Source organism: Hemibagrus wyckioides, linkage group LG13, assembly GCF_019097595.1.
Source record: "Hemibagrus wyckioides isolate EC202008001 linkage group LG13, SWU_Hwy_1.0, whole genome shotgun sequence".
In the NCBI taxonomy this organism is placed as follows: domain Eukaryota; kingdom Metazoa; phylum Chordata; class Actinopteri; order Siluriformes; family Bagridae; genus Hemibagrus; species Hemibagrus wyckioides.
In genome coordinates, this window is record NC_080722.1 from 21,861,130 (window position 1) to 21,875,278 (window position 14,149).

A 14,149-nucleotide genomic window follows, 5' to 3' on the forward strand; every position below is an offset into this window, starting at 1 on the left:
TGGTTAACAGAACAATCACACACACCACACACACACACACACACACACACGGGTATAGAAGGATAGGAAAAAAAATTGTTATTAACAATGTCTATTTGAGACAAACCAAGAGTTTATCTTGACTGAGTGTAAAACAAAAATCAGTCTGAATTTCCTGTTCACCGAATTTATTTCTTACTTCTGAGTTTCCTCATTATTGATAAACAGAATTCTGTTTGTGAACTGAGGAAGTCATCTCAGACTGCTGGACTAAACACGACTGGCATGTTAAACAGAAAACAGTCACACAGCTCAATCATTAACTTTAATGACCGACACATTCAGTAAATCACACAAACACACACACATGCATGCACACTTGTCATACTATCCTTGTGAGGTTCTTCCATGGACATAAACTGTGATTCGAATGAAACAAAAGTGGAGGATGATCGAGTGGTCTTACTTGTAAAGCATTCGTCCCCTGATGACCTTCAGGTTTTCGAACACACTCAAGTCACTCCGGTTCTCTGGCCATGCATCGATGTACAGGTAACCTGTAGCGAAAACACTCTCATTAGTGAGTGCCAGGTTCTTACGCAAATATGAAACAAACGCTTTATTAACCACTAAGAGGAATGATCATTTGTAATATGTTAATATACTAATACACTAAACAGCAGGCTGTGATGAACTCACACACACAGTCACAGACACACACACACTCATTTGCACCCACAGACACAAACAGGCACACATGCAGAGTCACACAGAGTCACAGTCTCACACACTCACCGAATTGTATAGTCATAAGTCTCACACACCCACAGTCACACACTCAGACTCATATGGTCACAGTCTTACTCAAACAATCACAGACTCCTCCCACACTTACAGAGTCACAAACCACATATGCACCGACACACTAACAGACATGCAGACTCGCACAGTGTGACGGTGATATTGTATGTTATATGATGTGTATGAGAGATTAGAGCTACCTGTGATCTCCTCTAAAGTTCGGAACACTTCTAGGTCACTCGACTGCAGGCCTGAAGAATTACTGCGTGGATCCCTGTGAGGGAAACACACACATTTTCAATTTTCAATTAAACACACAAACACACGTCTTTCTCTTCTTGTTTTAAGAGTGTGGTAAGGTTCCCTGCTGATGACTCTTCCATGCAGATCACGTTGGTGTATGGGAAGCAAAACAGTGCAATGTGTCAGCTAAACCTTCCTTGCTGTCATTTTGCTTAATGTTTAAGGGAGGTCCTATCTAAGATCTACCTGAGCTTGCTTTGACTTCCAAAGTTCAGCGCAACTGCAATCTCTTAATGAAACTGTTTATTATGCTCTGGAAAGATCATCAACTGACAAGTCCTAATGCCAATTCCTTATGTGAGTATATACACTTACCCTTCAAATGAGTGTGTAAGGAAGGCCAGGCTGCCATAGATCTTCTTACAGCCCTGGAAGGAAGCGATGTTGGAGGAATTCACAGCTGTTATCCCCTGGAGGTTTCCCATCCCCAGACCATAACACACTGAGCCGCAACACACACACACAGCGGATCTTTATTAGTTTAGCAATAAACATTATAATGAAGAGGCGACAGAACACTTCACTGTTCCATATCTCAAACAGACAGACAGAAAGAGAAAATCCTCATCTTTCCAAGAGGCAGAGAGATATTTTGACAAACAGAGAGAGAGAGAGAGAGAGAGAGAGACAGACAGACAGAGTAAGGCACAAACACAGTGTCTTTATATACAGGTTGAGTTGGTGCACTGCATTAGCAAATAATGGCCGCATATTTAACATACCAAGCAAATAGACTTAACACACACACACACACACTCCTACCTTTCGGACACTCTCCTTCACACTTCTCACATTTCTGTGTCTCCTGGCCATCTGGTTGGACGATGATGACCTCCTGATTGGCTGTAGGGCAAACCATTGTGCACGCTACATCCATGGCCAAATAGTTATCTACAGAAAGGTAAAGAAAGTTTGGAAGAAGAGCTTTATTTTTCCTTCTTTATTTTAATGAAAATATCCCATGTGTCTGATTAGAAGCATTTACAAGTTAAAAAAATAAATCCCCTATCCAGTTTGATCTGGTTTAAAACCCTATTTACATTTTGTTTTGGGTCAAAGTTCCTGTGGTTGTCCATAGTGTTTGTATAAAAAGTATGTGAATGGTTAAATGGAAAAAAAGGGGGAAAAAGAGGACACTTTACTTGGACACTTTTTCACACAGGTGGCACCGAAGCTGAACTTCTTGTTGGGGTTCGGTTTGGACTGATACGTCACCGGGTCATAGATGGAAGGAGCGGGGCAGTTGTCTTTACATGTGCCACTGTCGTTAAAGTGCCGACAAGCCTGAGAGGAAGGAGAGAAAAAAGATGATACAAGCTTACTCCAAGTTCAGGATGAAATAACCTAAAATACAAGTGTGAAAGGAAACACACCAGACAGTCAGAGTCCTTAGGGCCGGTGCAGCCTGCAGCACACTGCACATGACAACAGTCGCTCGCATCGAGACCTTTACAGCGCTTACAGCCTGATGTACAGGGCACGTTGGTCACTAATAACACACAAACATACATGAATCAAACAGAAGAAATGTGTGCACTGTCATTCAGTGTAACAGCAGAATTTCAGTGTGAAATAAATAATACACCTTTTTGGACAAAGATGTTAATATTTTTTAATTCTTATGATTTTGATGAAATTGAAAGCTGTTTTATAAATTAACAGTGCTTTATCGCTGATAGTGTAAAGAAAATCTGACAGCTTAAAGAAAACACACTTCAGCAACTTTTTCCATCTATAATGTGATAGAAACCCTCACATGTTTGGCAGTCAGCTACAGTGGGGCCCCAGCAGCCCCTGACTTTGCATGATTGAGGACAAGCTGGACCTGTAAAAAAAAAATAAATAAACAAATAAAAAATAGTACAAAACCATATGTGATTTAGCTCATCTTCATCATCAAAATGCCTTGTAATATCATATAAAGGTTAAAGGTTATGCTCACATTTAGCTGCTGATGACTGAAGATTCTGCAGTTTTCCATTTAGATCCTGGTCAGCCATGATGTCCTTCCAGTTGATAGATTGAGGGTCGGGGAAACACAGTTTGGGGTTTTCCTTGATGTAAACATCACCCAGTAAAATCTCTAATGGAGAGAACAACCCGGTGCTAATTAGCATGCTAGTCAAACACACAGAGATTTTCCTACTTAATATCTTAGTATCGTATTTTACTAAAAACTCTGTACCCGTCAGACTCCTGAGCCATAGCTGCTCCACTCCGGTGTTGTTCAGGACAGCGAGCGCGTAACTCGAGTTGTACAGCTGACTGCCTCGGATAATGTGCAGATTCTCCAGAGGAACCATGGTCATGGAAACATGGGCTATCAGCACATAGCCTTGAACCTCCACGATTTCCTACAGACAGCATGACATCATTGTAATTACAATCATCAACCTTCATCACCAACTTTATCTTCAGTTTCATATTCAGCTTGTTCTTCTTTCTTGATTTAGTCTATAGTGGTCATCTACAGAGAATTCTATAATGTTCCAAATCCACCCATGGTGGTTAGGTGACCTTCTTTTGTAAGAAGAAATCATTGTAATATTGACGTAAAGAATGTAAAGAAATGTACAAAAAATCTAAAAGTGTAAAAGGAGTTAGTTAGGATAGTTTACAGGAAGTAAAATCCATGCATCTGATAAAGAAAGTGTAAAGAAAACTGCGAAATGTAAAGATGTAAAGTCATCAGTGAAAATGGCTGACTTCTCAATAAATCTACTATACTGTTACCTTCAGGAAGGAAAGATCCGACGTCCCTTGTAGGTGCGTGATCTCCAGGTTGCCATGGACGACCTGGCAACCGGTGTAAAGGAGCCGTAGCATCTCATAATGGTTCTCCAGACTGGATGGCAAAGCCAGCTTCATATCCGTACCCAGACATACTGCAGGATCAACATGCACTGTGTTATTAAGAGTGTCGAGTGACCCGTAATCCTCGACTCAAAACAAGAACCTGTTTCCTAGACACTGGCTAATCCTAGTCCGATGCTAACAAGGATTTATGCTCCAGACAATCAACAATGAAATTTAGACCAAGGCTCAATCCCTGACCAAGATGCAGGTCCATTATAATTAGTCCAGGATCGGGTGTCGCCGATATTGTGCATAAAGTTCAAACCGGATTTACAAAACGAAACAGGAGATGCCTGCCGAGTATAAGCATATGAGATCAAGAACTGAGGTCAGCCACGGGCTAATACTTGATTCTATTTCAATAACGACAAGAGTTCTTTAAGATTTTAGACGGATTTTAATAAAAAAAATTGGATGTTAAAATAACTCTAATAATATTTGTGGACCGAGAACTTCCCCCTGAGGAACTCCTCGTACTGCAAAGGTGGGTGCCAATACTTTGGGCATTGAGTAATTATACATCTCAAGACTTTATCAAGGGGTGGGTGGAGCTGATGATCGGGATAGGTTTCAGCTCTGTGTGAGAAATGCTGCTAAAATTTTGGCACTTTCGGCAAAAATTTCAAAAATTCCCCAAATTCCGATTTGTCTTAAAGGTACAATGTTTTAAACTAATAGAAAAAAAGCCTGTCAGACTTGCAAAGTGAATGGGACCTCGGCTAACGCAAAACGATCCTGAGCACACCAGGTAGACAAAATAACCGATGCTGTTTACATCACAGAATGTTCCTGGCAGGAATGTCGGCGGAGAAAAACAACATGAAGTGTCTCATATTTGGATTCCGAAATGTTGCTGTACTGGCACTGCTACTTTGTTCTCCAACTTCAATTTGCCAGCCATTAGTTAGATCAAGTTCTCTCTCTCAAACACACACATACACACACACAGCAGTTGGAAAGGTTAAACATTAACTACTGAACACACACAACTATCTACATTAACACCACAACATGGACAAGGTCTGCTGGGGATGATGTCCTAGTCACCACAGTGGGACCCAGACCAAAAAGTCCCTCTGCTAAATATTTAATATCCATCCCCCATCCCTACATTCTCTCACAGGGCTATCAGTGTGTGTGTGTGTGTGTGTGTGTGTGTGTAGGGGCTGGCCAGTGGCCTTGAATAGAATCTGACCCACTTCCTGTCTCCCCCACATACTCCCCTCTTTTGTCTCAGTCTTTTTCTATCTCCCTGCCTCTAATTTCAATGCTGTCTCTCTCTCTCTTTCTCCCCCCACCCCCCCAATCTGTCTGTCTTTATTTGCCTGTCTGTCTGTCTCTCTCTCTTTGTATGCTAGTCCCTCTGTGTGTGTGTGTGTGCACCTCGGTCTGTGTCTGTCTCTCTTTCTCTAAGTCTGTCTCGATCTCTTTATCACTCTCAGTCTGTCTCACTTTCTGTCTATCTGTCAACCGAGCTCTAGTAAATTCTACATTGTATGTGGAAATAATCATCATGCTGAGGTAAAAATGCACTCTAACCACAGTTACTTAACACGCACACACACACGCACACAAAACAAAAGCTATTATTACTGTCTTGGCAAAAAGAGACGGAAAATTAGATTATGGCCTCATCAGGACAGCTGACTACACGATGTGTAAACATCTAGAGAATCTCCGATTTATAAATAACCTTCAACACCGAGGGATTTACTTTCACGGATTACTGACAGAAATGAGATTTGTTTCAAGTGACTCGCTAAATACTTCAATCCAAAATATCAGTCACCTCTCATCTCTGTGGTAGAAATGAGACACGAGAGACAGGCTGCATTCAATTCAGCTAGCATTCGATGCTAAGTGTAATTCCAGTCTCGTTCGAGGCGCTCTGAGGATTTTATTAGTCATTTAGCAAAACATCCTAGGTAAATGTTGATGTTCCTGATAACTGTTTCGTTCCCACATCCAGTGAGTCACAGGTTTAACGATTTTTATCGACTTCTCTTTGTCTGTCTGTATCAGAGTTATTATTCTGTGTGGATTCTGTCTATGACATTGTATTACTGGTATATAAAGCTATAAACCAAAGCAAGTTTAAAATTTACATTTACATTTTTACAATAAAAAACAAAAAATTGATAAGTTAAAAAACAGAAGATAAGCTTTATTTATATAGCGTCTACATTTCAACACTGCAAAATGTGAACATAAAAACAGAAGAAGCAAGACAAGAGGGGATAAAATAAAATGTAAAAAAAACACTGTTTATGCATTTAATACAAATTAAAATAGACAAAACCTAAGAAAATCAAAAGGACAAGAAAAAAGAGAAAAATATTTGTAAAAATGTATAATAATAATTATAATAATAATAATAATAATAGTAATAATTATAAATAATAAATACAAATAATAAAATATATTCAAGATAAAATTAATAAAATAATTACAAATAAAGATCCATTAACTCACTATTTAATTAGTTCATTTAATATGCATTCATTTATTTAATACATACTAACTAATAAATACAAAAAAATTATAATTTATAAAAAATATATAATTTTCTGTTTTCTGGAAAACTCAAAGGATCAGCCATCAGAAGGAGCACTGCTCTAGTAGAGCAGAGTAGAGTAGAGTAGAGTACAGTAGAGTACAGTAGAGTAGAGTAGTGTAGAGTAGAGTAATTTAGAGTAGAGTAGTGTAGAGTACAGTAGAGTAGAGTAATGTAATGTAGAGTACAGTAGAGCAGTGTAGAGTACAGTAGAGTAGTGTAGAGTACAGTAGTGCAGAGTACAGTAGAGTAGTGTAGAGTAGAGTAGTGTAGAGTACAGTAGAGTAGTGTAGAGTAGAGTAGTGTAGAGTACAGTAGAGTAGTGTAGAGTACAGTAATGTAGAGTAGTGTAGAGTACAGTAGAGTAGTGTAGAGTACAGTAATGTAGAGTAGAGTAGTGTAGAGTACAGTAGAGTAATGTAGAGTATAGTAGTGTAGAGTAGTGTAGAGTACAGTAGAGTAATGTAGAGTAGAGTAGTGTAGAGTACAGTAGAGTAATGTAGAGTAGAGTAATGTAGAGTAGAGTAGTGTAGAGTACAGTAGAGTAATGTAGAGTAGAGTAGTGTAGAGTACAGTAGAGTAATGTAGAGTAGAGTAATGTAGAGTAGAGTTGTGTAGAGTACAGTAGAGTAGTGTAGAGTACAGTAGTGTAATGTAGAGTACAGTAGTGTAGAGTACAGTAGAGTTGTGTAGAGTACAGTAGAGTAATGTAGAGTAGTGTATAGTAGAGTACAGTACAGTCGAGTAGAGTATAGTAGAGTTTAATAGAGTACAATAGAGTGAGTAGAGTATAGTGCAGTAGAGTAATGTAGAGTAGAGTACAGTAGAGTAGAGCAGTGTAGAGTACAGTAGAGTAGTGCAGAGTACAGTAGAGTAATGTAGAGTAGAGTAGTGTAGAGTACAGTAGAGTAATGTAGAGTAGAGTAGTGTAGAGTATAGTAGAGTACAGTACAGTCGAGTAGAGTACAGTAGAGTATAGTAGAGTTTAATAGAGTACAAGAGTGAGTAGAGTATAGTACGGTAGAGTATAGTAGAGTACAATAGAGTGAGTAGAGTAAAGTCTATTACAAAAAACAAATAAAATAGAGTAATGTAGAGTAGAGTAGTGCAGAGTACAGTAGAGTAATGTAGAGTACAGTAGAGTAATGTAGAGTAGAGTAGAGCAGTGTAGAGTAATGTAGAGTAGAGTAGAGTAGTGTAGAGTACAGTAGAGTAGTGTAGAGTACAGTAGAGTAATGTAGAGTAGAGTATAGTAGAGTAGAGTAGTGTAGAGTACAGTAGAGTAGTGTAGAGTACAGTAGAGTAATGTAGAGTAGAGTAGAGTAGAGTGTGTAGTATAGTAGAGTACAGTACAGTACAGTAGAGTAAAGCCTATTACAAAAAACAAATAAAATAGAGTATAGTGCAGTAGAGTATAGTACAGTAGAGTATAGTAGAGTTTAATAGAGTACAATAGAGTGAGTAGAGTATAGTACAGTAGAGTATAGTAGAGTACAGTACAGTCGAGTAGAGTAAAGTCTATTACAAAAAACAAATAAAATAGAGTACAATAGAGTGAGTAGAGTATAGTACAGTAGAGTATAGTAGAGTTTAATAGAGTACAATAGAGTGAGTAGAGTATAGTACAGTAGAGTATAGTAGAGTACAGTACAGTCGAGTAGAGTAAAGTCTATTACAAAAAACAAATAAAATAGAGTACAATAGAGTGAGTAGAGTATAGTATAAATGTACAAAATGTGCTTGATGGACTGATGGACTAGAGAGATAGAGATAGAGAGAGAGAGAGAGAGAGAGAGAGAGAATGAGCGAGTATGTAAATCAGCACTCAACGGTGAACCCAGACACACCTTCACTTTGGCACAGCACCACTGCTTGATGACATCATACAAGCTGATGTCACTGCTGTACCTGATGACTGACCAATCAAATTGTTAACCACATCGGGGCCTATACAAAGACCAGCGTCTTTAAAAAACATGTCCGTCAAGTGCATGCCCAGAAACATGAATGATTATATTTTACATCGAACATCCTTTTCCAGAACAAATATTATGATATCGATTGTTAGAGCATGTTTTTATTGGACATTCTTCTTTACACATTTAAGCGCTAGGTTCGGGGGGGACGGGACACAAAGCAGCATCATATTGTGTACTCTCTCTCGCTCGCTCTCTCTCTCTTTCACACACACAATCCTTGAACAAACGAGTATTGCTCAACCAACAGGAAGAACAGGATCTGGACCGGCTGCGGTGTGTGAGCGCGCAGGTGATGAGTGCACGTACACACACACTCATACAAAGCTTGGCGAACCATGAACACAGCGGCAATGCACGAATTCCTGAAGTATGACACATTTACAGAAGACGGAAACGTCCACATGCTCCCACACACACAACGCTATTTCCTGCTTAGAACTTAATGTTTTATTCCTTTTTCAATGCAGCAATATATCAATAAAGCCTGGGAAACAAGCCATCACTTACAATATAAAGAAAACATTCCAAGATGACCAGTGACACTCCGGTGGACAAGACGTGTTTCTAATGTCTTTCAAATTAACCCACGATAAATTAAAAAATGACAGTGTTCTGCGTTAAAGTTAGCGGTGTCATGTTACCCATGTTTGATGGTGTCATTTGCCATCGACTGGGAAATGGCTTATACTTCCTCTAAAATAGTGTTCCACTTGAGATGATACTGTTGTTGTTGTTCTTCTTCTTCTTCTTCATTAAGCTGCTCCCTGTTTGGGGTCGCCACAGCGGACCATTTGGTCCAGATGTTTCAATTTGGCACAGGTTTTACACCGGATTCCCTTCCTGACACAACCCTCCCATTTAATCTGGGCTTGGAACCGGCACTGAGCGATAAGTGTGTAGTGCATAGGATGTCATTTGGGACCAAATTTCAGCATCGGGATCCACGAGTACCACAAAACATACATGTGAATGATGTAACTGAGTGCGTTCACATGCACAAAAATAATCCAATTATTATCTCACTCACTTGTATCTGCAGATTATTCAAGGCCTAATGTCAACAACATGATCTCTCAAATCAGCTTAAAGCTGTTATGGAATCTGATTCCACAAATAATCAGCTTCTTTAACACGTAGTTAAGCTTCAGATTAACGCAATTACAACCCAGTGTACTCATGACATGTTTATAAGCCATTAATGAATTCATTGGGTCTACAGAATAGCGTGATAAAATAATCTTGAAGGGATGTCATGGCTTTCTATTAAGGTATTAAGGTACCGCTGAAAGATCTGTCAAGATCAATAATGACAAAATTGGGATAAGATCCTAACCCGAAACATAATCTAAAGCACACTGTCATAAAATGCTTTATTGAAATTCACCAGAGCTGAAGAGTTTGTAATGTTGTTGCTTATTTTATCATCACCCAAGCAACAAGATGATATCATCAAAGAGTAGCAGACAAAATCTCACCCAGTGATCTAATACAGGAAATTATTGAGGTAGTGGTAGGCTGAAAGCTCAGCATAGGCTTAAATAATATTTACCATGTGCACTTCAATGGCATCAAATAATTCAAAAAAAGTAATAGAACTCCACTGACATATTGGTCTATTTTCACTTTTCCTGCATTACCCACAATGCCATTCGCTACCTTCTGGACTATCAGTGTGATTTAGCCAGCGTTTCATCTATGAAAGAGAGCAATGCAGCAGCACTTTATCCCTCTCACACCAATACTGCAGTGAACAACAGCGTCACATTTGTCTACTTGAAGATCACTTGAAGAACTAGCCATGTCGAGTCTCTGTGTCCAGATTTGTTGTCTCTGTGCTGGATTTCTCATTAATATGGAATTGAGCATCACTGAAAAATGCTGAATAACAAAGTTGCTTTTCTTCACCTACTGAATGCCATTGTGACAATAACAATGTCCCCAAGTTAAAATATAACCACAAAATTCTCACAGGAATGATGAAAATACAGCACCAATCAGCATACCGGTTTGGGGGGCAGATATGAACCAGGGGCAGGACCTAGACCCCTGCTGACTCCAGTGGCATTTGAGGTGGGAATTGCACTTGAATTGGTCACTGTGGAACTGGAAGGTGGGAACTCTAGTCCGACTGGTTACGGTGAAACTGGAGGATGGGAACTCAATTGAACTGGGAGTCGGAACTCTCCTGGTCTGATTGGTTACACTGGAACTATGGATGACATCTGGGGGTCTGATTGGCCAGAGTGTAAATGTGGAAGGGAACTGCGCTCCAGCTGGTGACAGCAATATTGGAGCAGGAACTGAGATTATACCAGTGTAGTGCATGTGTGACAACAGCAAAGCTAATAGCCAACATGTCTGCAAAAATGATAAGAATGCACACCGCTGATCCATAACGTACTGACTTCTGAACCAATGTGCGAAAGTCTAACTAAGCTCTGCTTACTACACTTCAGTTAGAACAATGCACTGTGAGGCCTCAGCTTATTCCCACCTATTCTTTTACAATCAATAACACACACACAAACACACACACACCTGTGTGCAAAATTCCAAGTTTGTTCCGTGAGTAATCAGAACCCTGACACAGTTGTGACCTTTGAAACTACCAGGAAAGAGACAGTGTGTGTGTGTTTTACAGAGATATACTTGAGTTTTATTTGCCTTTTAGTATCAACTGAAACAGTCTGATTGACCTTCTTGAAAGTTTTTAATTCTCAAAATAAAAAACAAAAACAACAAGTGCCACAGTATAATCTGAGATCTGCCCTACAAGCGCTTTAATCTAATCTTCATGACGCATGTGTATCATGGCCGAGATTATATCTGGTACACACACTCAGACTGAGGCAAACAGATACAATACATACAATATGACAAGTCTTTAGATGCACTGAGGCACAAGTTCTGAAAGCAAAACGGAGTGCATTCATATTCAATCCATTAATTCTATTAGCTAGGACAAGCAGTTTGTGCAAAGTGGTTAGAAAAACAGTGAAGAAAGTTGTGCATATTAAAGTCGGGTTACGCAGCTGCTCTAATCCAACAACCTGGCTTCTACACTGCGTTTTTATATCATGTGCTGCCTGTTATACAGAGATTATTTATTAAAGCATAAACAATTCGATCAAAATATTAGCCTGATTGATCAGATCAATAAAGTAACAGCATTTTATTTATTTATTTAATTTTTAATTGTTTATTCAATATGTTCTACTCTTAAACAAATGAATTATTTTATGTAGAATTTAAATTTTACAATATTTTATATATATATTACCCCAGGTCCAATACAGATTTGAATAGCTATCTATCTATCTATCTATCTATCTATCTATCTATCTATCTATCTATCTATCTATCTATCTATTTATTTGGAGTGAATTTTCCTTGATTTTCTCACTAATTTAGTTTGGCCGATTCTTGCCCACCAGTTCGGTCTCCCCATCATACAACAGCTACCAATCAGGGAGGGAGCAAAAGCAAAAGCCATCTTCCACATAGACAAGCTCACAGATGCTCATGATTGGCTAGTGTCTCTACGTTTAATGCAGTAAGGCAGTATACTGTCCTCTCTCAATCTCTCTCCCTCTCGTTACTCTCTGGGAATCTCAGCCATCTTCTTATCTCCAGAGCAAAACGTTTTTCTGTTGAGCCACTCGAATCCTGTGACTGACAGAAGGCACATCCAAACAGGACCATCCAGAATAAAAGTCAATCAGTTTTCCAAACAGGATTTCACGGCGACTTAATACACTATTCCTAAGGTCACCATTTAAGCCATTAAGATGTTCTACATACCTCCAGATAAGCAAGGAATACAGATTTTTTCCCAAAAAAATTCTTCCATAACAGCCCTGTAAAGCCCACAAAGTGTGTGCTATTTATCAGATCACTTCTGCAGCAGAAAATATATTGGCTTGATAAACAATTGAAATTAAAAACAAGCCTGACCATGCCCTCATTCTTTCTTATGCATATCAGTGTTTGTTTACCTCGCCAAGCCTCGAGTTTAGTGTTTACGGTGGATATAATTGCAGGCTGTCATGCTGTTGTCAGTTCAAAAGTTGTGTGTGTGTGTGTGTGTGTGTGTGTGGACACAACATGACGTGACCCAAAAGATCATATTCCATTGCTACTGATTGTGATTACAGTGTGCCATCCTGTGAGAGATTATTAACTGAACCTTGATGTCTGAAAAGCATGCACTAACACTAGTACTGTTGCTTATACTCTGACTACGGAAGTATGGTAAAAGTGATCGCAATAACGATAATGAGAGAGAGAGCGATATATCGGTGCAGCCCTATTACTGCAACTATGTAGCGTTAAATGGGCGCTTTTCATACACTTCTGACCTCTAAAAACACTCACTGACCGCTTAGAACGAGTCTCACATCTATGAGACTTTATATCTGTACGTTTTCCCACCAGTCTAGCCCGCATTGATGGGTTTGGGGGTGAGAAATATTCCACAGAGACCCACCTTCTCTCGCCGCGACTCTCGTAATTCCCAAAATCCAGAGCAGCAGGACGAACCGAAAACTTCTCGCCGCCTCCATCGGGTTTTCGGCCACCATTCAGTCCATATTCAGCACTTGGGTCGTTATTTGCGATATTAAATCCGTTTAGTGATCCCCGGGCTGCTTTACTGAAGCCTTGAATGAACTCCCCAACTTTCCCGAAACATAAATAAGACGCGTCGGCTTTGTTTTGTTTTGTCTTGTGGCTTTCACCCTTTTCAATCTCGACAACTTCCTGCCGAGTATTGAGCGCGCGCGCGAGAGAGAGAGACGACCGAGAGGGAGAGACTTGTCAGTTTCGGCCGCGGTGACGCGCGTTCCTCGGCAAGGCGCGCGCTCGTGAGCACCGCGCGCCTCCGCGCTCTTCAATGACTTTTTTTTGTTGCTAGTCCCAGTTATATCTGCACTACATAAATAACTGCACTACATCTACCATAGACAAGTAAATAAAAATGTACGATGCAATTACCTTCTCTTTTTACAAGTGCGCTGCCTGGGTAACATTTTAGCTAACCCCTATAGAAGTGCACTACCTAGGCAGCAATTTGATACCTACACTGTATAGTGAACTATAGAGGCATTTGACATAGAGTCACTTAGTATTCAGTGCAATCATTAGCTCACTACACTTTGTGTCATGCAATCTACAGTATATAGAGAACTACATATGCATTTGATATTTGGTGTTCAGTGCACAACACTCTCTACAATAGCAGCACCAATGTACAGTGCACTAGATTTGTAATTGATGCAAAGCCTCTTTATATTCAACTCTACATAATTGCATAGGACAGAAATTATTATGCCCTATGCAGTGGCCAGTGTCTCTAAACAGTGAGGCGTTTGGGACGTGGCCGAGGTCACACAGTCAGTACTGGCTGGATGAGTCTATTGTGATTGTGCACTCACCTAATTAAGTGCTTAATTAAGTATTACTCATGCACAGTCGCAGATTGTTTTCAGGCTTGTTTATGACAGTTCAGGGACGAGTTTGACTTCTTCAATGTGCGCGCGCGCGCACACACACACACACACACACTGCATTCCAGCAGTTTACAATGGCATGCTCTGCCACGCACTGATCACAAGCCTGATTGTGTCTCAGCACTCGGGTAAAGAATACACTCCTTTCACGAGACTCTTCAACCTCCTCC

General features: G+C 39.7%; 1 protein-coding gene across 1 annotated transcript in view; it reads right to left on the minus strand.

The window, feature by feature from the left end:
• erbb2 (erb-b2 receptor tyrosine kinase 2) overlaps positions 1–13,303 on the minus strand; it is a 25,489-nt gene extending 12,186 nt beyond the window's left edge. The window contains exons 1-11 of the mRNA XM_058405845.1: positions 12,959–13,303; positions 3,817–3,968; positions 3,269–3,437; positions 3,026–3,166; positions 2,840–2,908; positions 2,457–2,572; positions 2,226–2,367; positions 1,846–1,974; positions 1,399–1,525; positions 981–1,054; positions 446–536 (exon numbers count right to left, since the gene is read on the minus strand). Of these exons, the coding sequence (XP_058261828.1) occupies positions 446–536; positions 981–1,054; positions 1,399–1,525; positions 1,846–1,974; positions 2,226–2,367; positions 2,457–2,572; positions 2,840–2,908; positions 3,026–3,166; positions 3,269–3,437; positions 3,817–3,968; positions 12,959–13,052 (1,304 nt within the window). The 5' untranslated portion in view covers positions 13,053–13,303. The remainder of the gene's footprint in view (positions 1–445; positions 537–980; positions 1,055–1,398; positions 1,526–1,845; positions 1,975–2,225; positions 2,368–2,456; positions 2,573–2,839; positions 2,909–3,025; positions 3,167–3,268; positions 3,438–3,816; positions 3,969–12,958) is intronic.
• Positions 13,304–14,149: the final 846 nt, after the last annotated feature.